Source organism: Somniosus microcephalus, chromosome 3 (assembly GCF_052327205.1).
Source record: "Somniosus microcephalus isolate GS21.2 chromosome 3, FLI_Smic_1.0, whole genome shotgun sequence".
NCBI lineage: Eukaryota > Metazoa > Chordata > Chondrichthyes > Squaliformes > Somniosidae > Somniosus > Somniosus microcephalus.
In genome coordinates, this window is record NC_140989.1 from 313,873,833 (window position 1) to 313,901,600 (window position 27,768).

At 42.3% G+C, this 27,768-nt stretch overlaps 1 protein-coding gene across 4 annotated transcripts in view; it reads left to right on the top strand.

Annotated features, from left to right (window-relative positions):
- Nucleotides 1-27,386, top strand: part of ipo13b (importin 13b) — a 220,332-nt gene extending 192,946 nt beyond the window's left edge. For 3 of the 4 annotated variants that reach the window (XM_085982980.1, XM_085982978.1, XM_085982979.1), the window contains 6 exons: nucleotides 7,823-7,875; nucleotides 9,093-9,159; nucleotides 10,921-10,979; nucleotides 13,127-13,216; nucleotides 21,131-21,312; nucleotides 26,184-27,386. In XM_085982980.1, coding sequence (XP_085839106.1) covers nucleotides 7,823-7,875; nucleotides 9,093-9,159; nucleotides 10,921-10,979; nucleotides 13,127-13,216; nucleotides 21,131-21,312; nucleotides 26,184-26,280 — 548 coding nt within the window. In that variant the 3' untranslated portion in view covers nucleotides 26,281-27,386. The remainder of the gene's footprint in view (nucleotides 1-7,822; nucleotides 7,876-9,092; nucleotides 9,160-10,920; nucleotides 10,980-13,126; nucleotides 13,217-21,130; nucleotides 21,313-26,183) is intronic. The other variant, XM_085982981.1, reaches the window with a different exon arrangement.
- The last annotated feature ends 382 nt before the right edge of the window (nucleotides 27,387-27,768 follow it).

Below are 27,768 nucleotides of genomic sequence, written 5' to 3' on the forward strand. Positions count from 1 at the left end.
AGCCTTTGACACTGTTGACCAGACCATCCTGCTCTCTCGACCCCATTCCCACTAAACTGCTGACCACCCAACTTCCCTTCCTGGCCCCCATGATGGCTGTTTCCTCTCCTAGGGTACTGTCCCCCTCTCCATCATCACCCCCTCCTCAAAAACCCCTTCCTCTCAAGTCATTGAACTTGTTGTTGACTCTCAAATCCTTGTTCATCTTTCCCACAGCTCCATATTTGAACCTCTTCAATCAGGATTCTGCCCTTACCACAGCACTGAAATGGCACTAATCACTGTCACAACTGATATCCTTTGTGACAATGACTCTGGCCATGGTGCACTATCCCTCATCATCCTTCTCGCCTATCTATAGCCTTTGACACTGTTGACCAGACCATCCTGCTCTCTCGACCCCATTCCCACTAAACTGCTGACCACCCAACTTCCCTTCCTGGCCCCCATGATGGCTGTTTCCTCTCCTAGGGTACTGTCCCCCTCTCCATCATCACCCCCTCCTCAAAAACCCCTTCCTCTCAAGTCATTGAACTTGTTGTTGACTCTCAAATCCTTGTTCATCTTTCCCACAGCTCCATATTTGAACCTCTTCAATCAGGATTCTGCCCTTACCACAGCACTGAAATGGCACTAATCACTGTCACAACTGATATCCTTTGTGACAATGACTCTGGCCATGGTGCACTATCCCTCATCATCCTTCTCGCCTATCTATAGCCTTTGACACTGTTGACCAGACCATCCTGCTCTCTCGACCCCATTCCCACTAAACTGCTGACCACCCAACTTCCCTTCCTGGCCCCCATGATGGCTGTTTCCTCTCCTAGGGTACTGTCCCCCTCTCCATCATCACCCCCTCCTCAAAAACCCCTTCCTCTCAAGTCATTGAACTTGTTGTTGACTCTCAAATCCTTGTTCATCTTTCCCACAGCTCCATATTTGAACCTCTTCAATCAGGATTCTGCCCTTACCACAGCACTGAAATGGCACTAATCACTGTCACAACTGATATCCTTTGTGACAATGACTCTGGCCATGGTGCACTATCCCTCATCATCCTTCTCGCCTATCTATAGCCTTTGACACTGTTGACCAGACCATCCTGCTCCACCGCCTCTCTATTGTGCAGCTGAGTGGGACTGCCTTCATCTGGTTCCACTTTTACCTATCCAGTTGTAGTCAGAGAATCTCCTACAATGGCTTCTCTTCCCACCCCTGCACCATTTCCATGGCCTCCTCCTATTTCTCATGTACATACTGCCCTCAGCCACCTCCTCTGAAGACAGGATGTCAGGTTCCACATGTATGCTGCCAATACGCAGCTTTACCTCACCACCACCTGACGCCTCCACTGCTTCTGTGTTGTCCAACATCCAGTCCTGGATGAACCACAATTTCCTCCAATTAAACATTGGGAAGATCGACCCCATATCCTCTCCTTCACAAAAACTACCTACTCCCACCTATGTAACATCATCCATCTCCCTGCACCATTGGTGGCAGATCCTTCTGCTGCCTTGACCTTATTCTCTGAAGCTCCCTTCATAAAGCCATTCACCCCTCCATTTCTTTAAAAGTCTTTGCAAAAACTCAGTCACTCTACCTAATCTTTACTTTATGATTCAGCATCTGTTTCCTTGTCTATTTCCATTCATAATTTGCTTTGAAACATTTTTTATAAAGTCGCTATATAAATGCAAGTTGTCGTTACTTGGTACAGAGATGTGGAGCATGTAGCTGCTTGAGTTACTAGTTAAAAAATACAATTTTTTTGAATATTTTCTGTTGCTAAGAAAATCTGTTGCCATGGTAATGGTGTGCATTCACTGGAAATTAACCTGAATCCTGAACATTCTGATCAGCTAATCAGAGAATTCTGTGACAACTGATAATTTTTTTTTTTTTAAAGCATGAAGGATCAGAATACTGGCCTGAAAAATGATTATAGCACACACTGAAGGCTTTCCATCATAAAGGGAAATAAAATTCACATTATCAAATCAGATCAGATTTATCAAAAAAGTTTGATACACTGTAAATTGCTTGGCAATGGATGTAGTTATCACATGCAGTTGGATTTTAATTTTAGTAGGTAACAAATTATTCAAACGCTCGCTATCCAAAATAAGCTGGTGGAATAGTAACAAAGGTCAGATCTCATCAGGTCTTTCGTTGTGCAGAAGTGATGCTCAACTCTTAGAATACTGACCATTTCTGCGTCGTCATCATACTTTAGTAATTTGTGATCCTCTTTCATATTCATAGAAACATAGAAGATAGGAGCAGGAGTAGGCCATTCGGCCCTTCGAGCCTGCTCTGCCATTCAATGAGATCATGGCTGATCATCCAAATTCAGTACCCTGTCCCTGCCTTCTCCCCATATCCCTTGATCCCTTTAGCCTTAAGAAATATATCCAACTCTTTTTTGAATATATTTAATGAACTGGCCTCCACTGCCCTCTGTGGCAGAGAATTCCACAGGTTCACCACTCTCTGGGTGAAGAAATTCCTCCTCATTTCAGTCCTAAATGGCTTACCCCTTATCCTTAGACTATGACCCCTGGTTCTGGACTCCCCGGCCATCATAAACATCCTTCCTGCATCTAGTCTGTCCAGGCCTGACAGAATTTTATAGGTTTCGATGAGATCCCCTCTCAATCTTCTAAACTCCAGTGAGTATAAGCCCAATCGACAATCTCTCCTCCTACGTCATTCCTGCCATCCCAGGTATCAGCCTGGTGAATCTTCGCTGCACTCCTTCCATGGCAAGAACGTCCTTCCTCAGGTAAGGCGACCAAAACTGCACACAATACTCAAGGTGCGGTCTCACTAAGGCCCTGTACAACTGTAGCAAGACATCCTTGTTCCTGTACTCGAACCCTCTTGCTACGAAGGCCAACATACCATTTGCCTTCTTAACCGCCTGCTGCACCTGCATGCTTACCTTCAGCGACTGGTGCACAAGAACACCCAGGTCTCTTTGCACTTCCCCTTCTCCCAATCTATTGCCATTCAAATAATAATCTGCCTTCCTGTTTTTGCCACCAAAGTGGATAACCTCACATTTATCCACATTATAGTGCATTTGCCATGTTTCTGCCCAATCACCCAACCTGTCCAAATCGTACTGGAGTTTCACGACATCCTCCTCACAGCTTACCCTCCCACCCAGCTTTGTGTCGTCTGCAAATTTGGAGAGATTACATCCAATTCCCTCATCCAGATCATTAATATATATTGTGAACAGCTGGGGTCCTAGGACCGATCCTTGCGGTACCCCACTGTCACTGCCTGCCACTCGGAAAACGACCCGTTTATTCCAACTCTTTGCTTTCTGTCCGCCAACCAGTTCTCTATCCAAGTCAATACCTTGCCCCCAATCCCATGTGCCTTAATTTTTCACGCTAATCTCTTGTGTGGGACCTTATCGAAAGCCTTCTGAAAGTCCAAATACACCACATCCACTGGTTCTCCCTTATCTATTTTACCAGTTACATTCTCAAAAAATTCCAGTAGATTAGTCAAGCATGATTTACCTTTTGTAAATCCATGTTGACTTTGTCCGATCCTGTCACTGCTTACCAAGTGCTCTGCTATTACATCTTTTATAATAGATTCTAGCATTTTCCCCAGTACCGATGTCAGGCTTACCGGCTATAATTCCCCGCTTTTTCTCTACCACCTTTTTTGAATAGTGGGGTAACATTAGCTACCCTCCAATCCATGGGTACCGTTCGAGTCTATCGAGTTCTGGAAGATGACCAGCAATGCATCTACTATTTCTAGGGCCACTTCCTTAAGTACCCTGGGATGTAGATTATCAGGCCCTGGGGATTTATCGGCCTTCAGTCCCATCAATTTTCCTAACACCATTTCCCTACAAATACTGATTTCTTTCAGTTCCAGGCCCTATGTTCCCTGGCATCTCTGGGAGGTTATTTGTGTCCTTCTTTGTGAAGACAGAACCAAAGTATGAATTTAGTTGGTCTGCCATTTCTTTGTTTCCCATTATAAATTCCCCTGATTCTGACTGTAAGGGACCTATGCTTGACTTCACCAATCTGTTTCTCTTCACATATCTATAAAAGCTTTTACAGTCAGTTTTTATGTTCCCGCGCAAGCTTACTCTCATTCTATTTTCCCTTTCTTAATTAATCCCTTTGTCCTCCTTTGTTGAATCCTAAACTGCTCCTAATCCTCAGGATTATTGCTTTTTCTGGCTAGATGTCATCAGTGAAGTAAAAGACAGCAATTCAACCTTGACACCAAATCCCACAATCAAATTACTCTTTTTAATTTCTACGCAATTATTTAGTATCATCTTGCTCAAATATTGTGTCCATGTTTTCAATGTTGTGTGTCACTTCCGCACTATGATGGTTCTGAGAATATTGTGGATTGCAGTCCCTTCAGTTAAATGCAGGGAAATAGGTGGACATGGCTAGAAAAAACACACTCATCATGGAAGCTAAAGCACGCATTTTGAGCCGACCCCTACCCTTTAATAGTAACCGTTAGTTGGAAGATTTCCTCTATAGAGCCAAGCAGATGTACCCTGCTAATATTCTTCTTCCACTTAGCATGTAGAGTTCAATGGAGGCTGTCTGCTTCCCTGAAATGCCAGTCTGCCTAGTTGGATAATCTGTGTGGGTATGTATCACAGATTGGTGAATTGTCCACAATCTCTATTGATACAGTTGTAAAAGTTGCCTGTTAGTGTTTTAGAAGTGTTGGTATAATTGGTGCACTGTATGATGGTGAATATGCAGAACAGGTTTTTTTTCTTTATTCTGTTGGGTAGCTTCACTTTTAGGAGGGTTAATGATCGTTTTAACTTATGGTGAGATTTTATTTCACTTCTTCCCTCATTTCCCTGCCCCCTTTCTTCAAGGTACTAGAGGTGCAAGGGCTGATCTTCCTCTGTGGTCCACCTGACTTTGGGTAGTTTGTAGTGGAAAATTAGATGGAAACTGTTTGGCTTGCTCAACAGTCACTTATCACTTCCAGAATTTTCTGCCGGAATTGACAGCAACCGTTGAATAATATACACAAGTAAGGGTGGGCCTATTCAAATGACGCAAAAACAACAGGAATGAGTCACACAACTTATGTGCCACTATTACCACCATAACAAGACTGGATGCAGGGTCGCCAGCATTGCGCTAGTGAGCGACAGAGCAGTCAATTACCTGCCTGCAGCCCTAACATTTTAAAAAGTTGCCTTCATTAGTGCCCTGGAGGCAGCTGGGCCCGCTGCACTGCTATCAGTGCTTGAGACCTGAATCAGTAATTCTCCAAGCAAGCTCCCCAGTGCTGGGAATTTGCCATAATTATTTAAATGAGCCTGAACCCAGGAAATCTCCAGGGTCAGCCCACAGCCAAATGTCTGGGAGTAAACTTTGCACCAGCACAGAGACATAGGATTTCACCAAAGTGGAAAATCCTGCCTTCTGCCTCCTTCTGTGGTATGGTTTCATGCACATCAATTTCCCCTCAGTACCTAACCCAACCATGAGTGTTAGCAGGCTTCTTGACCAGCCCCAGCGATACGGAGGGCAATTATAGCACTCCAATTACTGCCTGTGATAAAATCAGTTCATCCAGCATAAATCAAGAAACAAACTTGGGATTTACTGGCTTACTGCTACACTGAATTGTGGTTTTACATATTTGGCCATTGAGACAACCCTTATTTCACTTCTTAAAATAATTGTACTTATTTCTGAGCCCTCTTTACCATGATTCCTCTGACATATTGTAGAAGCTGCATTATTTTCCTCCCAATCTATAAGAGGCAGAGGTGGATTTATTTTGTGGTGCTGTTAGTTACCAGCATATTGAATATAATGTTGTGGAAATGAGGCTCTGTGTTGTCATAAAAGGTAGTGTACTAGTTATGTTGCTGGATAAGTAATCCAAAGCCTTAGACTAATAATCCAGAGAACATGTGTTCAAATCCCACCATAGCAGTTTGAGAACTTGAATTCAGTGTTCTGGTATCAGTTAAAGAGACCATTAAGCAGTTGGGTTATTGTAAAAACCCAGCCGGTTCACTAATGTCTTTACCTATCTGGCCACGTGGACTACTGTCCCACAACTGGACTACTGTCCCACAACAACGTGGTTGACTCTTAAATGCCCTCTGAAGTGACCTAGCAAGCCACTCATTTGTATCAAACCACTATGCAACGTAATGAGTAAGGTGAGGGCAAAGGCCGGCAATCTTGCAGAGATGGGAGTGTGTGATCTTGGTGATGGATAGAATATCACATTTGAGGCTCAGCTGTAGATCAAACAGGACACCGAGGTTGTGCAGCAACTGGTTTAATCAGTAGTTCAACATGATTAAACAGTTATGAAGTGGAATGGAGTCAGGAGCAAGGATATAGAGTTTTTGGTGGCATCTGAAATAAGATGGATTTGATTTTCCCAAACACTGACTATTTCTAATGACACATTTTTACTAAGTAGCTGTGACATTGCTCCCTTTCTCTGCTGTTGATCCATTCATTTGTTGCTACATCTTTGGTTTCCTTTACATGTCCCGTTGCATCCCCCCAAGCTTGCTGCTGACACCACTATATTCCATTGTTATATCCCTATCTGAGACTACATTTACCTCACTTTCCTGCTGTCACATTCCACAAATCATTAATTCTTCACTTTGCCTACCATATCCCCATCAAAAACTGTTCCTGCCATATTTCTTAGACTACTGTTTCTGTCTCCCAGCTTGCTTGGTCCACATCCCTTTATTTAATCTGCTGTATTTGTTCAGAGTTAGTGTTATTGCATCCCTTATCTAAGGCTTCAATTCTTCACCTAACTGGTGACCTTTCGCCCTGGCAACAGTCATAATATAGTATCCACAAGAAATTTACTGCTACAGGACCTAAAAAGAACCCTCTGGTACAAATGCACAAAACAATATCTTGTAGCTAAATAATTAGGTGGAAAAAACTTCATGATAGAATGCTGCTTGATCATCATCATTTGTTAGTGGAATAAAAAGGTATTCTCTTGTACTTGCAATATTCTATTCTTGATATGGTGACTTGGGGTGGAGTCACTTGTATAAGCAGAATTAAGATGCAAAGTTCTGCACTGGTGAGCATTATTATTATGAATCCTACGATTCTGTTTGCATGACTGAGTCTTGCCTAAACATTGTGTGACAATGATAGCTGCATGATTTGGACTTTGTCTAGAAGTAGAAAATGGATACGAGTACAGAGATGAAGTATCATTTTCAAAGAGTAATTTGCAATGGTAGCCTTAGATTTTATTTACCCTGGATCAGGGACATACTGACATAAATTGAAACCTTGAGGTTTCTATGAGTTGTGTAGTCTATTCCAAATCTACAAAAATGTGTCTTTGTAATATATTCTATTTTCAATAGTGCAGACCCTATTTAAAAAATGGTCAGGTCAGAGATCCCAACTGATGTAAAGTTTTAGATTTTGGAAATGCCAACTTTTCCTTTTCAATGGGGGGAAAAAAAATCAATAAATGGTAATGGCACGGTCAATTAGAATTTCTGTGAGTTTCCAATTCTCTGAATACTGTTTTGGGTTCAAGATTTTAACAAAAAGCACATTTTTTAATCTGTTATCTTACACCTGGGTTTCAATCCTCTTTGCCGTTTATTTCTTTTAGGTTCTGAAGTTTCATATTTCTGTACATTCTTTTCTTTAACTGCTTTAAGCTGTTCATTGTACCCCCTCACTGTAACTGTTATGTAGAGTTCATGAGACAATAAGAATATTGATTTGCTGTTTGTATATTATTTCTTAAGTTACATCTTATTATATTTTAGGACCCAGGGATCATCCTGATATTGTTGATTCATTTATGCAACTCCTGGCACAGGTGTGTTTTTGTTTCTTATTTCATTCACTTTCTTTTTTCGTTTAATTATATTAAACCTGAAATCAGTTTTTTTTTACAAGCTTACAGAAATGCATTGTAGGTTAATTCAAGGTTCTTAAGGCATGTTGAATCACATTGAACTTGAAGCTATTTTATGGAAGTGCAGCAGTCGGCACTGGCAGTAGTTTTGAACACTGTTTTACTGACAGAAGACTGTGCCTTCTGTACAGTAGTAAAAGAGAGGTGTATTATATCAGCAGTCAGACCACTTTGTGAACTTCATGCCAAGGTTTGGTGTGTCTTCATAATGTTTTGTGCTGTTAGTATTTTGTAGCCAGATGGAGTTTGAGCATGTGCCAAGTAGCTCTAAGGGTCATGAGGGACTTTTAGAAAGGATGTTGTGGATGAGATCTAAACTGAATTGGTTTATAACTTCGTACAGCTAAACGAATCCTGCAACTGTGTGGACAGTGGTACTGGTTGGGTTGAGTTCACTGCACATCTGTGATTTAATTATGCGTCCTTTGAATAAGCAATACTCTTGAACGTGTGAAGGATTATGAAGATTACAAATATAACTTTGTCAAACTGATCAGTTAATAAATTACAGCCATAAAAATTACAGGTATTTTCAGAACAATGCTATTTCTTGCTCATGCACACATTCACCTGTGCCTGACCATAATTTATTCATGTTTTCTATAATGAGCCTGGGGATGGTTCCATCCACAGTGTTTTTCAGAAATTGGTGATCTGTGATGTATTTATATTTATATTTAAAATAACTGGTTCATTTTTTTAAATTTGCCTTATGAAACATTTCACACAAAACTATTTCAAAATCTGTTCTGCCCCTTTTCATTTTTATTTTGTGGAATAATGGATTTCTGATCTGTTTATTTTTCTTTTTTAGCTTCCCCCCCCCCCCCCCCCCCCCCCGTTACCATCTTAAACAAATATATTGCTCCCTCCCTATGCAGAAAAGTGTCCCTGTAATGGACTGATTGAGAACATTGTATGTGGAGAATCACAGACAGGAATCCCACATTGTTATCACTCTCTGCCATTCTATAGCATAGCACTCTGTTATACCATCAGATCACCTGTATGAAGACTGAGGCAGCAGATGAAGAACTGTCTCAGTAATAAGGATTCAGTAATAAACTGGAGTTAGACATTTATGAACTTTTTAACAAAGCTTTGTATCTGATTCCTAGGCTCTCAAAAGGAAGCCAGATTTGTTTTTAGCAGAGAACTGTGATGTGAAGGCATTGTTTCAATGTGGTGAGTAATAGAAGTGTCTAACATGTTTGGCTTCACAGCTAGTCTTTAATCTTTTGATTTTTGTACTGTACCGTTGGACTCTCAGGTAATAAGTTCTGCAAATTGCGGTGAAGCATTTCATAAATTTGGAAACGGTTAAACAAAGTGTTTTAACAAAAATGCCAAACTGTAAAGAGAATGTGCAATGCATTTAATAGTTTTATTGGTCTTCACCAAATGTGCCTGCTCTCTTCCCATAGCCATGCAGATTTTTCCTTTCAAGTGTATATATACAATTCCCTTTTGAAAGTTACTATTGAATCTGTTTCCACCACACTTTCAGACAGTGCATTTAAGATGGGTTCTTTTGCCAATTATCTTAAATCTGTGTCCTCTGGTTACCGACCCTCCTGCCAGTGGAAACAGTTTTTCCTTATTTACTCTATCAAAACCCTTCATAATTTTGAATACCTCTATTAAATCTCCCCCTAACCTTCTCTGTTCTAAGGAGAACAACCCCAGTCTCTCCACATAACTGAAGTCCTTCATCCCTGATACCATTCTAGTACATTTCCTCTGCACTCTCTCCAAGGCCTTGACATCACTTCCTAAAGTGTGGTGCCCAGAATTGGGCACAATACTCCAGCTGAGGCCGAACCAGTGATCTATAAAAGTTTAGCATAACTTCCTTGTTTTTGTGCTCTAGGCCTCTATTTATAAAGCCCAGGATCCTGTAGTCTTGACATTATTCGTGTTCTTATTTTCTCCATGCTATGCACCATTCCCTAGCTGAGAAGGCAAGTTAGGTCTGCAGCAACGTTACCTAGTAACCAAGTGCTAGGTAATTTGCAACAGCAGCAAAGGGTGCTCGTATTTTCTCTCTCCCTATGTAGAAATGGCTAACTTCTAGACAGCTCAGCCAAATTAGAAACTTCTCATGTAGAGAACAATTGGCATAAACCAACAGACACAATACTGCAATAAAAACAGAAAATGCTGGAAGGGAAGAGTCGAAGATGGACAATGTGAACTTGAGGGAAGGGTGGAAATTGGAAGCAAAGTTGATGACATTTTCCAGTTCGGGGCAAGAGCAGGAAATGGAACCGATATAGTCATCGACATACAGGAAAAAGAGGTGAGGGAGGGGACCTGAGTAGGACTGAATCAAAGAATGTTCCACACATCCCATGTAAAGCCAGGCATAGCTAGGATCCATACGGGTCACAATACTACACTTGATATACTCACCTGCAGCGACTCATACCACCTTCATGGCCCCAGCCATAGTGTTCTCTGGAGGTGCAGCTTTTAATCTAGCACAAGGATAAGAAGGGAAAGGCTTCTATTCCTGAGACTTGCCACAGAATACAATCATTCATTTGCTTGTCAACAACTACATGAGTTTACAGCTGCAAAAAGGAACTGTATGATCTGAAATTGTGCATCTAACTCTGAAATAAATCTAGGTGAGCAGGGGATAGAGCTAATCTAGTTGACTGTGCTATTCTAGGATTTGAATAGATGCATCGAATTAGTAGTGCGGTATAAAGAAAACTTTATTTATTCATTGCTCACTAACTGCCATACTTGGGCTAACAGTACTCAGAACAGATCTGAAATGCAAAATGACTATGTGATAAAGTGAAGCGGCGAATGAATGCATGTCTTTGTATAGAGGGGAGAGTTTTCATAGGCTGCTTTGTTTCCACCCTTGGCTTTTTGTATGAGCGCGTTCACAGGAAATGATGACTGTGACCTGTAATTAATCTGTTTTTTTCTTAGGGGTCATATCTTTGAAATTTCCAGAAGCCCCAACAGTGAAAGCAACATGTGCATTCTTTGTAAGTATTCCTCCTGTTGTGCTCTGACTTTATTTAATTAAGAATGTTGTGTCAAGGTGTGTGAGAGCAACATTGCATTTTAATGAATTAATTTCAGAATCTTAGTCCAGTTATATCTCCAAGTCATTATATGATCTACCATTTCACTGGAATTGTCTTTACACAAAAGACATCATGCTATACATTATGATTGTAGTCTTTATCATTAAATCAGTACTGTGAACTAGTAATTTACAATATTATGTAACTACTGCCACAAATGTGAGGACACATCAACAAAAATGTTAAAATAATAATAATAATTCAACTTTATTGTCATTGTACAATGCACAAGTACATGAACAACGAAATGTGATCTTGCAAGCTCCCATGAGTCCAGTACAAATAACATTAACCGTAAATAGCACCGTCCTGGGAGAAGCAAAGCCGCTGCGTCTGTGCGCGCCGCCATTCCATTTCCACCATTCCCCCTGTCCGACAATCTTCAGCCCAACGCCCGGGCCTGCTCACCAGCCGCCCCTCCCGGGGCTCCTTCCGTGACCTTCTCACCAACCGCCCCTCCTCGGGGCTCCTTCCGTAACCTTCTGCACGTGGTCTTCCCTGATGGTCACCCCTCCAGGTACTAACCAGGCCTGGCTCTGCTTAGCTTCCAAGCCTTGCCAGTGACCCTGTCCCTAGTCCCAGGAACAGGAATAGCACTAAAAACATATTTACTCAAAGGCATTTTTGCCCTTTTGATTTTCAGCTCTTGCTTCTTAATTCATTCTGGTAACTAGGCTTTAATTAGCCAAGCTCAAGTGGCCATTCTTTGTGAGGTCAGATGATAGCTACTATTTGACTGGGGAGTAATCACAGCCAAATCTGACCTAGTATCCACACATGCAGTGCCAATAGATAGCAGTCAGGAGTGGGAAACCTGGCTGTTTTTTTCCCTTCACCTTTTACCTAGCTCAGGAATTCCAGTTGTATACACCCTTTGCTCACCCCCGCTCAGTCACGCTGCTGCCCCAGATTAGGGGACTGAGCCAGTTCTACAGGATATGGTACAGTTAGGGAAGCTACTCAAAAGGACTTTGAAAAGGAATATTGGTATCGTACTGTATTGATGGGATGTATTTTTCTCTTATTAGCTAATGTTAGTGAAAAAGGCATCCTGAATATAAAATGGGGAAACATCAGTGAATGGAAGAAATGTATCTCTCTATCATGATATCTGGCATGCTTGATCACAAGAGTTGTGGTTAATCAAAAGGACAATTATATGTCAATAGGAAAACTGTGATTTAAAACATTACCTTTTCAACTTTCGTAATTATCTTTTCTCAAAATCACAGATTAACATGATTCTACACTGATTTTTAAGTGGTTTTGTTGCTTTCTACATAATATATTGTGATTAAACACAGATTCATGGTAGCTGTCTTGTAATATTTAAAATGTTATTTTATGGCAACTTGCTGTTTGTGAAACAGTTTGTTAAAGAATATTGTGAAATCAGCACTTTTTATCTTTTGTTGAATTAGAAACTCCTTAAATGCAAACTATTTCAATGAATATCCTGCTTTAATTATTAGTATACCTGTATATCAAATGTTCTATCATCATTTAGTAATACACTGAGGTGACTACCTCTGCATTGTGTGCTGACTTCGCAGTAAGCACCTCCTGTGTACCGTTTAATATTTTTATAAGCTAATTGTTTGTTGATGGGGGTGTAAGCTTGAGAAGATTTTGAAATGTTTCTAGAGTATTGGAAACAAACAGTTGAGATTAGAGGTTATTGAAACAGGATACCACCTACCTTAAATGTGTCTATTCTAGGCAACTGATTGCACTAAGAATACCCTTTGATCTTAGATTCCACTCCTGATTAGTGTTCTGATTTATAATGTAGGTATTTGTGCATATTCCTCTTGGGTCTTTCAAAAATTACTATGCACAGACATATTGTCCATTGTTTTCTTCTATATTTATCTTTTACTGTGTAAAATATAGTGGCAGTAATACATTGAGTGGAGTGAATCACTGTGGTGTTCATGATGATTCACAACATAATAATGTAGAATTAAAATCAGTTCACAATGCCTGCACGTTATTAAAGAAATCAGTTTGTTTTCTTCACTTGTTATTTCTATTTCCTTTATTAGACTGAGCTGTTACCACGTTGTCGGGAAATACAACCTATTGGCTTAGTTGTCCATGAGAATGGGAAACTCTTGCTACAAGCAACTCTAGAAGTAAGTAGCCATGAAAAATGGTCTACTCTAAAGTGGTCATATAATTGAAAATGACATTGTGGGAGGGACCAAAATGATTGACATAAAAATTAATTTGCAGTTAGCCGTTGGTTGCCAGCAGATTAGCGGCATGGGCAGACCGGTGCCAGATGCAATTTAGTGTGGAGAGGTGTTAGGTGATGTATTTTGTGTGGAAAAACGAGGAATAGGAGTATAAACTCAACAGAAAGATGCTGAAGGGTGTAGAGGAACAGGTTCACCTAGGAGTACAAATAGATAATTCCTTGAATGTGCAAGCAAAGGCCAATAGGATTTTGGCTTTTATAACTGGGCATAGAGTACAAGAACAAAGAGCTTATGATAAATTTGCGCAGGGAAATAGTGAGGTCATCTTTAGAGCATGGTGTGCAATTTTGGGTTCACCATAATAGAAAGGACATTAAAGCCAGAGATAACGTATAGCGTAGATGCACTGAGATGATACCAGAGATGAGAAACCATAGTTATTTGGAGAGATTTGTACTGGGTTTATTTCCACTGGAGTAGAGAAAGCTGCAAAGAGATTAAAGAGGTTTTTACAATCATGAAGGGTTTTGATAGTGAATAGGGAAAGATTTTTTCCCCTGGTTGGGGGAGTTGGTGACAAAGGACCATCAACTTAAAATAGTCCTTGAAAGTGAGGAGAGCGATTAGGAGAAATGTCCATACAGGAGAGAGTTGTAAGAGCATGGAATGCTTTGCCACGGGGAGTAGTTGAAACAAAGATCACTGCATTTTTTAAGGGAAGTGTGGATAAGCATTTGATGTAGTCAAGCGACACTCACCAATAACCTGCTCACCATTGCTTAGTTTGGGTTCCACCAGAATCACTTGGTTCTAGTTCTTGACATCAAGGCAGCATTCAACCAGGTATGACACCAAGGAGCCCTAGAAAAACTGAAGTCAATGGTGATCAGGGAGCAAATTGTCCAGTGGGTGGAGCCATACCTAACAAAAAGGAAGATGGTTGTGGTCATTGGAGGCGAATCAGTTCCGTCAGCATCGCACATCGCTGCAGGAGTTCCTCAGGACAATGTCCTAGGCACAACTACCTTCAGCTGCTTCATCAATGACCTTCCCTTTATCATGAGGTCAGAAGTCGGGCTGTTCGCTGATGATTGCACAGTGTTTAGCTCCATTCGCAATTACTCGGATAATAGAAGCAGTCTATGTCCACATGCAGCCAGACCTCAACAATATCCAGACTTGGGCTGATAAATGGCAAGTAACATTCGCGCCACACACGTGCCAGGCAATGACCATTGCCAACAAGAGAGTCCAACCACCTCCCCTTCACATTCAATGGCATTACCATCACCGAGTCCCCCACCATCAACACCCTGGGGGTCACCATTAACCAGAAACACAGCTGGACCATCCACATAAATGCCGTGACTACTAGAGCAGGTCAGAGGCTGGGTATTTGCGATAAGTGTCTCACTTCTGAATTTCCCAAAAGTTCTCCTACAAAAGTCACGAGTGTGATTGAGTGCTTGCCAGTTGCCTGGATGGATGCAGCTGTAACAGCATTCAAGAAGCTCAACACCACCCAGGACAAAGCAATCTACATCCAGTAGCCTAAACATCCAACCCCCTCTACTATCATGTACCATGGCTGCAGTGTGTACTATCTACAGGGTGTACTGCAGCAACTCGCCAAGGCTTCTTCGGCAGCATCTCCCAGACCCACAGAAATGTGGTTGACTCTTAACTGCCCTCTGAAATGGCCTAGCAAGTCACTCAGTTGTAACTAACTGTTACGAAACATAAGAATGAAACTGGACGGACCACCCGGCATCGACCTCGGCACCATCTACGGACACGACAACGGCACACCCAGCCCAGTCAACCCTGCAAAGTCCTCCTCGCCAACATCTGGGGACTTGTGCCAAAATTGGGAGAGCTGTCCCACAGACTAGTCAAGCAACAGCCTGACATAGTCATACTCACAGAATCATACCTTTCAGCCAATGTCCCAGACTCCTCCATCACCATCCCTGGGTATGTCCTGACCCACCAGGGGTGTCGGCACAGTGGTATACAGTCGGGAAGGAGTGGCCCTGGGAATTCTCAACATTGACTCCGGACCCCATGAAGTCTCATGGCTTCAGGTCAAGCATGGGCAAGGAAACCTCCTGCTGATTACCACCTACCGCTCTCCCTCAGCTGATGAATCAGTACGCCTCCATGTTGAACACCACTTGGAAGAAGCACTGAGAGTAGCAAGGGCACAGAATGTACTCTGGGTGGGGGACTTCAATGTACATCACCAAGAGTGGTTCAGTAGCACCACTACTGACCGAGCTGGCCGAGTCCTGAAGGATATAACTGCCAGTCTGGGCTTGCGACAGGTGGTGAGAGAACCAACACGAGAGTAATACCTACATGACTGCGTCCTCACCAATCTACCTGTCGCAGATGCACCTGTCTATGACAGCATTGGTAGCATAGATACATAGATACATAGAGATAGGAACAGGAGTAGGCCATTCGGCCCTTCGAGCCTGCTCCGCCATTCAATGAGATCATGGCTGATCTTCGTCTGAGATCATAGCTGATCTTACCAGTTCAGTACCCCGTCCCCGCCTTTTCTCCGTAACCCTTAATCCCCTTAGCCTTCAGAAATATATCCAATTCTCTCTTGAAAATATTTATTGAATTAGCCTTCACAGCCCTCTGTGGCAGGGAATTCCACAGGCTCACCACTCTTTGAGTGAAGAAATTCTTCCTCATCTCTGTTTTAAATGATTTGCCCGCTATTTTTAGACTGTGGCCCCTGGTTCTGTGCTCCCCTGCCATTGGAAACATTCTCTCTGAATTCAGCCTGTCCAGGCCTGCCATAATTTTATATGTTTCGATGAGATCCCCTCTCAATCTTCTAAACTCCAGTGAGTACAAGCCCAAACTATTTAATCTCTCATCGTAGGTCATTCCCGCCATTCCAGGTATCAGCCTGGTGAATCGCCGTTGCACTCTTTCCATGGCAAGAACATCCTTCCGCAGATGGGGCGACCAAAACTGTACACAATACTCCAGATGCGGTCTCACCAGCACCTTGTACAGCTGTAGTAAGGTATCCCTATTCCTATACTCGAACCCCCTTGATATGAAGGCCAACATACCATTTGCCTTCTTAATCGCCTGTTGCACCTGCATGCTCTCCTTCAGTGACTGGTGCACAAGAACACCCAGGTCCCTCTGCACTTCCCCATCTCCCAATCTATTGCCATTTAGATAATAATCTACCCTCCTGTTTTTACCCCCAAAGTGGATAACCTCGCATTTATCCACATTATAGTGCATCTGCCACGTATCCGCCCATTCCCCCAACCTGTCCAAATCGCACTGTAGCCTCCTGACATCCTCATCAGAGCCCACCCCTCCTCCTAGTTTAGTGTCGTCAGCGAATTTGGAAATATTGCATCCAATTCCCTGATCCAGATCATTTATATATATATTGTGAACAGCTGGGGTCCCAGGACAGATCCTTGTTGCACCCCGCTGGTCACTGCCTGCCACTCCGAAAACGAGCCGTTTATTCCAACTCTCTGTTTTCTATCCGCCAGCCAGTTCTCTATCCACGTTAATACTTTGCCCCCAATCCCATGAGCCTTAATTTTGCATGATAATCTTTTGTGTGGAACCTTATCGAAGGCTTTCTGGAAGTCAAGGTACACCACATCCACTGGCTCTCCCCCATCTATTCTACCAGTTACCTCCTCAAAAAATTCCAGCAGATTAGTCAAACACGATTTACCCTTTGTAAATCCATGTTGACTCTGTCCGATCCTTTCCCCATTTGTCAAGTGCTCCGCTATTTTATCCTTAATAATGGACTCTAGCATTTTGCCCACAACCGATGTAAGGCTTACTGGTCTATAATTCCCTGCTTTCTCTCTACCCCCCTTTTTAAATATTGGGGTAACATTAGCTACCCTCCAATCCACGGGTACTGTTCCCGAGTCAATGGAGTTCCGGAAGATGATCCTTAGAGCATCTGCTATCTCCAGGGCCACCTCCTTAAGTACCCTAGGATGTAGTTTATCAGGCCCCGGGGATTTGTCGGCCTTCAGTCCCCTCAACTTACCCAACACCATATCCCTAGAGATACTAATTTCTGTCAGCTCCTCCCTCTCATTAGTCCCTATGTTTGCCGATATTCCTGGGAGGTTATTTGTGTCCTCCTTTGTGAATACAGAACCAAAGTATGAGTTTAATTGGTCTGCCATTTCCTTATTCTCCATTATATATTCTCCCGAATCGGACTGCAAGGGACCGACTTGGGATTTTACCAGTCTTTTCCTCCTGATATACCGATAAAAGCTTTTGCAGTCTGTCTTTATGTTTGCTGCAAGTTTACTTTCGTATTCTATTTTCCCCTTCCTGATTAATCCCTTTGTCCTCTTTTGCTGTATCCTGTACTGCCCCCAATCTTCCGGTCTGGTGCTTTTTTTTGCCAGTTGATATGCCCTTTTTTTTGATTTTATGCTGTCCCTAATTTCCCTCATTATCCACGGTTGAGTCACCTTTTTAGGTTTATTTTTATGCCAAACCGATATAAACATGTTCTGGAATTCTTCCATTCTATCTTTGAATGCTTGCCATTGTCTATCCACTGTCAATCCCCCCAGAAACACCACCCAATCAATCTTACCCAATTCCCGTCTCATACCCTCGTAATTCCCTTTATTTAAGTTCTGGACCTTAGTCTCTGATTCAATTTCCTCACTCTCCATCTCGACTGAGAGCTCGATCATATTATGATCGCTCTGACCCAAGGGGCCTCGTACAAGAAGACCACTGCACAGTCATTGTGGAGACAAAGTCCCGTCTTTACACTGAGGACACCCTCCATCAAGTTAATGTGGCACTACCACTGTGCTAAATGGGATAGATTCAGAACAGATCTAGCAGTTCAAAACTGGGCATCCATGAGGCGCTGTGGGCCATCAACAGCAGCAGAATTGTATTCCACCACAATCTGTAACCTCATGGCCTGGCATATCCCTCACACTACCATTACCACCAAGCCAGGGGACCAACCCTGGTTCAATAAGGAGTGTAGAAGAGCATGCCGGGAGCAGCACCAGGCGTACCTAAAAATGAGGTGCCAACCTGGAGAAGCTGCAACACAGGACTACATGCATGCTAAAAAGCGGAAGCAGCATGCTATAGACAGGGCTAAGCGATCCCACAATCAATGGATCAGACCAAAGCTCTGCAGTCCTGCCACATCCAGTCGTGAATGGTGGTGGACTATTAAACAACTAATGGGAGGAGGAGGCTCCATGAATATCCCCATCCTCAATGTTGGTGGAGCCCAGCACGTGAGTGCAAAAGACAAGGCTGAAGCATTTGCAACCCTCTTCTGTCAGAAGTGCCAAGTGGATGATCCATATTGGCCTACTCCCGAGGTCCCCACCATCACAGAAGCCAGTCTTCAGCCAATTCGATTCACTCCGCGTGATATCAAGAAATGGCTGAGCACACTGGATACAGCGAAGGCTATGGGCCCCAACAACAGCCCGGCTATCCTGCTGAAGACTTGTGCTCCAGAACCAGCTGCGCCTCTAGCCAAGCTGTTCCAGTACAGCTACAACACTGGCATCTATCCGACAATGTGGAAAATTGCCCAGGTATGTCCTGTCCACAAAAAGCAGGACAAATCCAATGTGGCCAATTACCGCCCCATCAGTCTACTCTCGATCATCAGCAAAGTCATGGAAGGTGTCATCGACAGTGCTATCAAGCAGCATTTACTCACCAATAACCTGCTCACTGATGCCCAGTTTGGGTTCCGCCAAGACCACTCCGCTCCCGACCTCATTACAGCCTTGGTCCAAACATGGACAAAGGAGCTGAGTTCCAGAGGCGAGGTGAGAGTGACTGCCCTTGACATCAAGGCAGCATTTGACTGAGTCTGGCATCAAGGAACCCTAGTAAAACTAAAGTCAATGGGAATCAGGGGAAACGCTCCACTGGCTGGAGTCATACCTAGCACAAAGGAAGATGGTTGTGGTGATTGAAGGCCAATCATCATAGCCCCAAGACATCGCTGCAGGAGTTCCTCAGGGCAGTGTCTTAGGCCCAATCATCTTCAGCTGCTTCATCAATGACCTTCCCACCAACATAAGGTCAGAAATGGGGATGTTCGCTGATGACTGCACAATGTTCAGCGCCATTCACAACTCCTCAGATAATGAAGCCGTCCTTGCCCGCATGCAACAAGACCTGGATGACGTTCAGGCTTGGGCTGATAAGTGGCAGGTAACATTCGCGCCACAGAAGTGCCAGGCAATGACTATCTCCAGCAAGCGAGAGTCTAACCACCTCCCCATGACATTCAACGGCATTACCATTGCCAAATCCCCCACCATCAACATCCTGGGGGGTCACCATTGACCAGAAACTTAACTGGACCAGCCACATAAATACTGTGGCAACAAGAGCAGGTCAGAAGCTAGGTATTCTGCGACGAGTGTCTCACTTCCTGACTCCCCAGAGCCTTTCCACCATCTACAAGGCACAAGCAAGGAGTGTGATGGAATACTCTCCACTTGCCTGGATGAGTGCCGCTCCAACAAAACTCAAGAAGCTCGACCCCATCCAGGACAAAGCAGCCTGTTTGATTGGCACCCCATCCACCACCTTAAACATTCACTCCCTCCGCCACCGGCGTACCGTGGCTGCAGTGTGTACCATCTACAAGATGCACTGCAGCAACTCACCAAGGCTTCTTCGGCAGCACCTCCCAAACCCGCGACCTCTTCCACCTAGAAGGACAAGAGCAGCAGGCGCATGGGAACACCACCACCTCCAAGTTCCCCTCCAAATTACACACTATCTTGACTTAGAAGTATATCGCTGATCTTTCATCGTCGCTGGGTCAAAATCCTGGAACTCCCTCCATAACAGCACTGTGGTAGTACCTTTACCACATGGACTGCAGCAGTTCAAGAAGGCGGCTCACCACCACCTTCTCGAGGGCAATTAGGGATGGGCAATAAATGCTGGCTTTGCCAGTGACGCCCAGATCCTATAAGCAAATTTTTAAAAAAACCTGTGAACTCCATCCTCCTAAGGACAGAAGCAGCTTGTGCATGGGAATATCCATCATCACTGGGTCAAAATCATGGAATTCCCTACCTAACAGCATTGTGGGGCACCTTTAACCACATGGACTACAATGGTTCAAGGAGAAGGCTCACCACCACCTTCTCAAGGGCAACTAGGGACGTCCTTGCTAATGATGCCCACATCTTAAAATAATCATTCTCGAGATGATACGGGGCTATGAGCAAACAGCACGACAGTGGGATTAGTAATTGATTGCTTTGGCAAAGAGCCAGCACTTTCATAATGTGCCAACTGGCCTCCTCCTGTGCTGTAAATCTCCATGATTCATTAGTTCAGTGACAAGCAAGCTTGGACCTTTAACCCATACTTCAAGGCATAGAAAAGTACAAGCTTCCTTTGTTGTTCATTTGGTAACAAACTCCCCAACTTGACCAGTAGGGAGATACCCAGCAATGAGATCAGGTAAAGTAACATTTGTGAATATGTATTTCCTGGAGGGGGTGGAAGGAACACTTAATACCATTGCCATAGCAACTGTCACCAGATCACATCACAGGACCTTGTATCCTTTTTTGTTCTGTAGCCATGCTCTGGTGGATAGTTCTAATGATATGTCATCTCCCTTTCTCCACCCCCAATCATCACTATTTTTATTTTCCATCTAATTATTTGCTGGTATAGTGTATTGCTGCATACTGTGCTGTAATAAACACTTATAAATGAAACCTGAGCTCTAAACTTAATGAAAGTTCTGATTCTTTCACTGCTAACATTAACTTAATTGCTTATGTTTGCTAGGCGATTGGTGGACAAGCCCCAAGGAGTCTGATGGATCATTTTGCAGAGATACTGTTTGCTTTAAACAAGCATTGTACTACCTACTTGAGTATTTGGTTAAAGGAAGTGATGCAGCAACAGAATTTCCCATCAAGCCGCCTTACACAAGTACAAAAAGAAACATTTAGCCAACAGATTTTAAGGTATATATGTTCAGAATGCATGTGCCAAAGCTAACTCTTACTTTAAAAAAAAGTGTGGTACCATCCACCATGTATTTGGGAAACGGTTTCCCAAATATCTTTACAGTTTTCCATATGCTTTTTCAGTTAGTATATTTCTTTTTACTTATTAGCTTTCATTAGAATTAGTGGAGATAAGATTGCTTATATATTTCCCATGGATTTTTACCAAAAGCAGATATAACAAAATGATGCAACTTCAGGGGATTTATTTCATTAGCTGTAAAGCAATTACCTTCAGTGAGATCTGACGAGACTATATTACAAAGTTGGAAAAGTGTAACACTAACTTTGTTTTAAACTGCCCAATGTATTTAAAACAGCAATTCACTTTGTAAATGGTTATAGAAAAACCAAAGTTTTTATTCCTTCTATGTTGGTAAATGTCAATCCATTCACACCTTATGGATGTTTGCCACCATAGCTGCCTCTTTAATTTGAGGAATGTGTTGTTGTCCTGGCATGGCTTTGCCAGTAGCACTGTGTAAACCACCCTGTGTGCAGTGGATGATAGATATTCCTGTTCACTGGCATTACTCTGCCCACCATTTTGGTGTAGATCCTTGCATGCAAATGTGCTAGGTATGAATGTAAGTTTGGGCTAGAGCTTAAATCTATGGCCTTTCTCATCCTTGTTTTCAAATCCCTCCGTGGCCTCACCCCATCCTATCTCTGTAACCTCCTTCAGCCCTACAACCCTCCAAGATATCTGTGCTCTTGCATATATCCGATTTTTAATCACTCCACCATTGGCGGCCGCGCCTTTAGCTGCCAAAGCCCTAAATTTTGGAATTCCCTCCCTAAACCTCTTTGCCTTGCTACCTCTCTTTCCTCCTCTCAGACGCTCGTTAAAACCTACCTCTTGGACCAAAATTTTGGTCATCTATCCTAATACCTCCTAATGGCTCGGTGTCAAATTTTGTTAGAATGCTCCTGTGAAGCGCCTTGAGATGTTTTACTGTGTTAAAGCCACTATACGTATGCAAGTTGTTGTTGTAGTAGTAGAATCATAGAAATTTACAGCACAGAAGGAGGCCATTCGTCCCATCGTGTCTGTGCCGGCTGAAAAAGAGCTATCCAGCCTAATCCCACCTTCCAGCTCGTGGTTCGTAGCCCTGCAGGCCACGGCACTTCAAGTGCACATCCAAGTACTTTTTAAATGTGATGAGGGTCTCTGCCTCTACCACCCTTTCAGGCAGTGAGTTCCAGACCACCACCGTCCTCTGGGTGGGAAAAGTTCTCCTCAACTCTCCTCTAATCCTTCTACTAATTACTTTAAATCTATACCCCCTGGTTATTGACCTCTCTGCTAAGGGAAATAGGTCCTTCCTATCCACTCTATCTAGGTCCCTCATAATTTTATGCACCTCAATTAAATCTCCCTTCAGCCTCCTCCGTTCCAAAGAAAACAACCCCAACCTATCCAATCTTTCCTCATAGCTAAAATTCTCCAGTCCTGGCAACATCCTTGTAAATCTTCTATACCCTCTCTAGTGCAATCACATCTTTCCTGTAATGTGGTAACCAGAATTGTACGCAATACTCTAGCTGTGGTCTAACTTGTATTTTATACAGTTCAAGCATAACCTCTCTGCTCTTATATTCTATGCCTCAGCTAATAAAGGAAAACATCCTGTATTCCATGTTAAACACCTTATCTACCTGTCCTGCTACCTGCAGGGTTCTGTGGACATGCACTCCAAGGTCCCTCTGTCCCTCTACACTTCTCAGTGTCCTACCATTTATTGTGTATTCCCTTGCCTTGTTAGCCCTCCCCAAATGCATTACCTCACACTTCTCCAGATTGAATTCCATTTGCCACTTTTCTGCCCACCTGACCAGTCCATTGATATCTTCCTGCAGTCTGTAGCTTTCTTCCTCATCTACAGCTTACTTCCTCACTATCAACCACACGGCCAATTTGTGTGTCATCTGCAAACTTCTTAATCATACCCCCTACATTGAAGTCTAAATAATTGATATATACCTCAAAAAGCAAGGAACCTAGAACTGAACCCTGCGGAACCCCACTGGAATCGGCCTTCCAGTCACAAAAACACCTGCCGACCATTACCCTTTGCTTCCTGCCACTGAGCCTATTTTGGATCCAACTTGATTCTTTCCCTTGGATCCCATGGGCTTCTACTTTTCTGACCAGTCTGCCATGTGGGACCTTGTCTAAAGCCTTGCTAAAATCCACATAGACTACATCAAACGCGCTACCCTCATCGACCCTCCTTGTTACCTCCTCAAAAATTAAATCAAGTTCAGACACGACCTTCCCTTAACAAATCCATGCTGACTGTCCTTGATTAATCCGTGCCTTTCTAAATCATAGAAGAATCATAAAAGTTTACAGCATAGAATGAGGCCATTCGGCCCATCGTGTCTGCCGGCTTAAAAAGAGCTATCCATGATGATTAATACTGTCCCTCAGAATTTTTTCCAATAATTTGCCCACCACCAAGGTTAGGTTGACTGGCCTGTAATTACTTGTACCATTGTTTAAAAAGGGAGAAAAGGATAGACCAACATTAGCAGTCCTCCAGTACACCTGTAGCCAGAGAGGATTGGAAAATGAGGGTCAGAGCCTCTGCTATTTCCTCCCATGCTTCTCTTAACAGCCTGGGATACATTTCATCCGGGCCTGATGGCTTTCAAAGATGCTAAAGCCCTTAATATTTCCCCTCTCACTGTTTATCTCATCTAATATCTCGCACTCCTCCTCCTTAACTACAATGTCTGCATTGTCCCTCTCTTTTGTGAAGACAGTTGCAAAGTATTCATTAAGAACCATACCCATGTCTTCTGCCTCCACACACAGGTTACCTTTTTGGTCTTTAATAGGCCCTACGCTTTCCTTAGTTATCCTCTTGCTCTTTATGTATTTATAAAACATCTTTGGATTTTCCTTGAGGTTACTTGCCAATATTTTTTCATGCCCTCTCTTTGCTTTCCTAACTTCCTTTTTAATTTTACCGCTGCACTTTCTGTACTCCTCTAGGCTTTCTGCAGTATTTAGCTCTCAGTATCTAACATAAGCTTCCCTTTTTTGCCTTATTTTACCCTTTATGCCCCTTGACTTACAGAGGGCTCTAGATTTGGGAGTCCCATCCTTTTTCTTTGTGGGAACATATTTGCTCTGAATCCTCACTATCTCCTCCTTGAATGCCTCCCACTGCTCTGACACTGATTTACCTTCAAGTAGCTGTTTCCAGTCCACTTTTGCTAAATCACATCTCAGCTTAGTAAAATTGGACTTTCCCCAGTGGAGAACTTTTACTCCTGGTCTATCTTTGTCCTTTTCCATAACTACGCTAATCTAATGGAATTATGATCACTACCACCAAAATGATCTCCCACTGATACCCCTTCCACCTGCCCCGCTTCATTCCCTAAAACTAAGTCCGGAACCGCCCTCTCTCTCGTTGGACTTGCTACATACTGGCTAAAAAAGTTCTCCTGAATGCATTTTAAGAATTCTGCGCCCTCTATACATTTTACACTGATCCTATCCCAGTTAATATTAGGTATTTGAAATCCTCTACTATTACTGCCCTATTGTTTTTGCACTTCTCAGAAATTTGCCTACATATTTGCTCTTCTATCTCCCTTTGACTATTTAGTAGTAGTGGTGCAGGTGGTAGTAGTAGTAAGTGACAACAATAAATGCTCCCAGGTTAGTTATAAGTGCAGAAGTTCTTTTTAATTCTAGCTCTGCTTCTGCCTCCAAAGAAGCCCTCTTTTGTGTATCTTGAACCAAATTGTCACATTACTGCCAATTGGTGCCATGTTGAAGAGCAATGGGGCAGTGAACTTGTGCTTGGATAAGTGGATTCAGACTATTAAAACTGTTCTCGTACATCAGAAATGAGACCTGCTCTATTTTCTGAGCAGCATTCACACCTGCAAACAGTCCTCACAAAGGGCATCAGCAGAAAAGTATTTTAACAATTTTTGGTCTTTGTGCTAAGAAATCATCTTTTCCGCAGAAATGCTTCTTTGGTTACCGCTCCCCAAAGCATACTACACAAAATGAAAGATGATTTGCTTTTAGATGGTGTACATGGAGAGTATTTGCTGTTGTGAAAATAATAGTTACTAATAGATGCCCTGTAGCATTGCTTGTGGTGAAGGGAAGATTTCCCGACAGCACAGAAAAACAGGAAACCCTGTGTACACTGAAGGTGCAAACCTGTACAATAAGAGCAAATAAACAAAATTGAAAGGTTTGAAACAATTATTTATTTATTATATATGTGGAGAACAAAATGTGAATAAAATCGAACATCTGAGCAAGAGAAACAATTAAAAGGCTCCTTAAAGACTCGAACTGCAAGCAGCAAGAGGCTAAAAGGTATCCCGCCCATTTTTTGTTTCATTTCTAGAGAGCATGGGGAAAAAGAACTCCAGAACACATTTAAGGCACCAAACTGTAAAATGTGAGTAGAAACAAAGGATTTATAGGCTCTAAATGCTTTTCTTCATTCTTTAAGCTCTGCAAGAGAGCACTATGCAAAATGGCTGTGGGCTAAGCTCAAGCAAGTTGATGAGGCAAGAAATGAAAGGTAGCAACACCACCTATTGTAGTCGGACTGAATGTCAGTATTTAATAAGGAGGTGTAAACGGTATGCCCCTTATAAGTAATGTAAATCGGTCTTAATTTTAAGCAGTGTCACACTGTGTGCCAACATTCATGACCCGGTAAGTAAAAGTGTGACAGCAAATTTGCATAGTCATGAGGAATTTAATATTATAGATTGATGGACCTATGTTTTTAGTATATTGCTGTAAAATGAAAAATTTAAGTTTAACTTTTGCTGTTTTACAGAGACCGGGTGAATAAGAGGCGAGTAAAGGACATTGTTAAGGAGTTCACATTACTGTGCAGGGGTCTTCATGGCACAGAATATGCAGCCGAGTACTGAAGCTGAGTAATTACAGTACATTGAAATGTCACTCCTTAATAGCATGCTTCCTGCATCCTCAACACGTTTGCACCGTTTTCTTCTGTAAAAATGCATTCTAGCGTGAAGGACTTTTTTTTAAAGCAGCAAATGGGCTTCTGTCTGCACTGCAGGATTCAAGAGGAGAAAAGAATACATGCACTCGTGTGTAGCCATATTATGAGGCTTTTTTTTAAAAAAGGACTTCCTGCCATAGGATTGGGTCAATTAATAGAGGGAAATGTGTCAGGGATGTTCTGGCATCAGCTGTCCCTGACTTGCAAGTAATTTGTGTACATGTTTTGTGTTGTAATTAAAGCTTTATGGAAGCAATATAACTTGCTGCTGGAGTCCTGTGATTTTGGCACTTTGTAAACACAACAATATCTTGTGGAGGGAGTAAATCCCAGATGATTCAGCTGTGGAATATTACTGGTGATGCTGCTACAATGTCTGAAACCATTTTAAACAAATCTAGTATTTTCGTTTATTTTTTGTTTTTAATTTAATGACAAATGTGGTAATGTGGGCTCCTGTTATAATGTAAAAAGTGGCGGATGTTGCAACAGTCTGAGAATTTAAGAAAAATCTTTGGACTGTAACAATTGCTATTTGTGAGTTTCAAAACTTTGCATGCTTATTTAAAAGAAACTGAAAATTTACCAGAGCTTTGAGTCATCCATTCTGACTAGAGACAAAGAAAACCTAAGAAAAGGGCCTCACTAATCATACGTTTGGCATAATTAAAGCAATGAACTGATGAAAAGCAGCCAGAACTCTACCAAAGCTTTGAGGCTCTGAAAGCTTTGTTACAGTCCTATTTCATTTCACATCTTTTAAACTTTTTGTAATATATATGCTGTGTGCTACTTTCTGTACAAAAACCAGTACCACCTTAATGTAACTCCAAGCTGTCTTTGTGTTCTTGTAACTTGTTTACTTGTGCTTCTAGAACTTTCTGGAAGTTCTACAAATATGGCATATATTCTGGTCTCAGAAGTAATATGGAAAGCCCACTAGTAAAAGCTCGACAAGAAATGACTGTAGCCTATTGGTTTTCTATTGTGAAATAAAGCTTCACTTATAAATGTGTGATTTTTTTTTTTCCCCCCCCCCCAAAATTTTTTTACCCAAATTGTTACTGCAGATCAGTGAAAACAGACTGACCCATAACCTTTTCACCATAGAGAAATCTGTGTAATAGAGAAGCTACATTCAGATACCACTGTCTGTAATAATCATAATCAACTCCAAGACTACGTGCTCGGACTTAAAGCTGTATTGGGATAACATCTGTTTATAAAATCAATCTTCAAGGACCATTAAGAAAGAAAGAACTTGCATTTATATTTCATGACCTCCGCATGTCCCAAAGCATTTAACAGTGAAGTACTTTTCGATGTGTAGTTACTGCTGTAATGTTGAAAAATGTGCACGTCGCAAGGTCCCACAACCAGCAATGAGAAATGA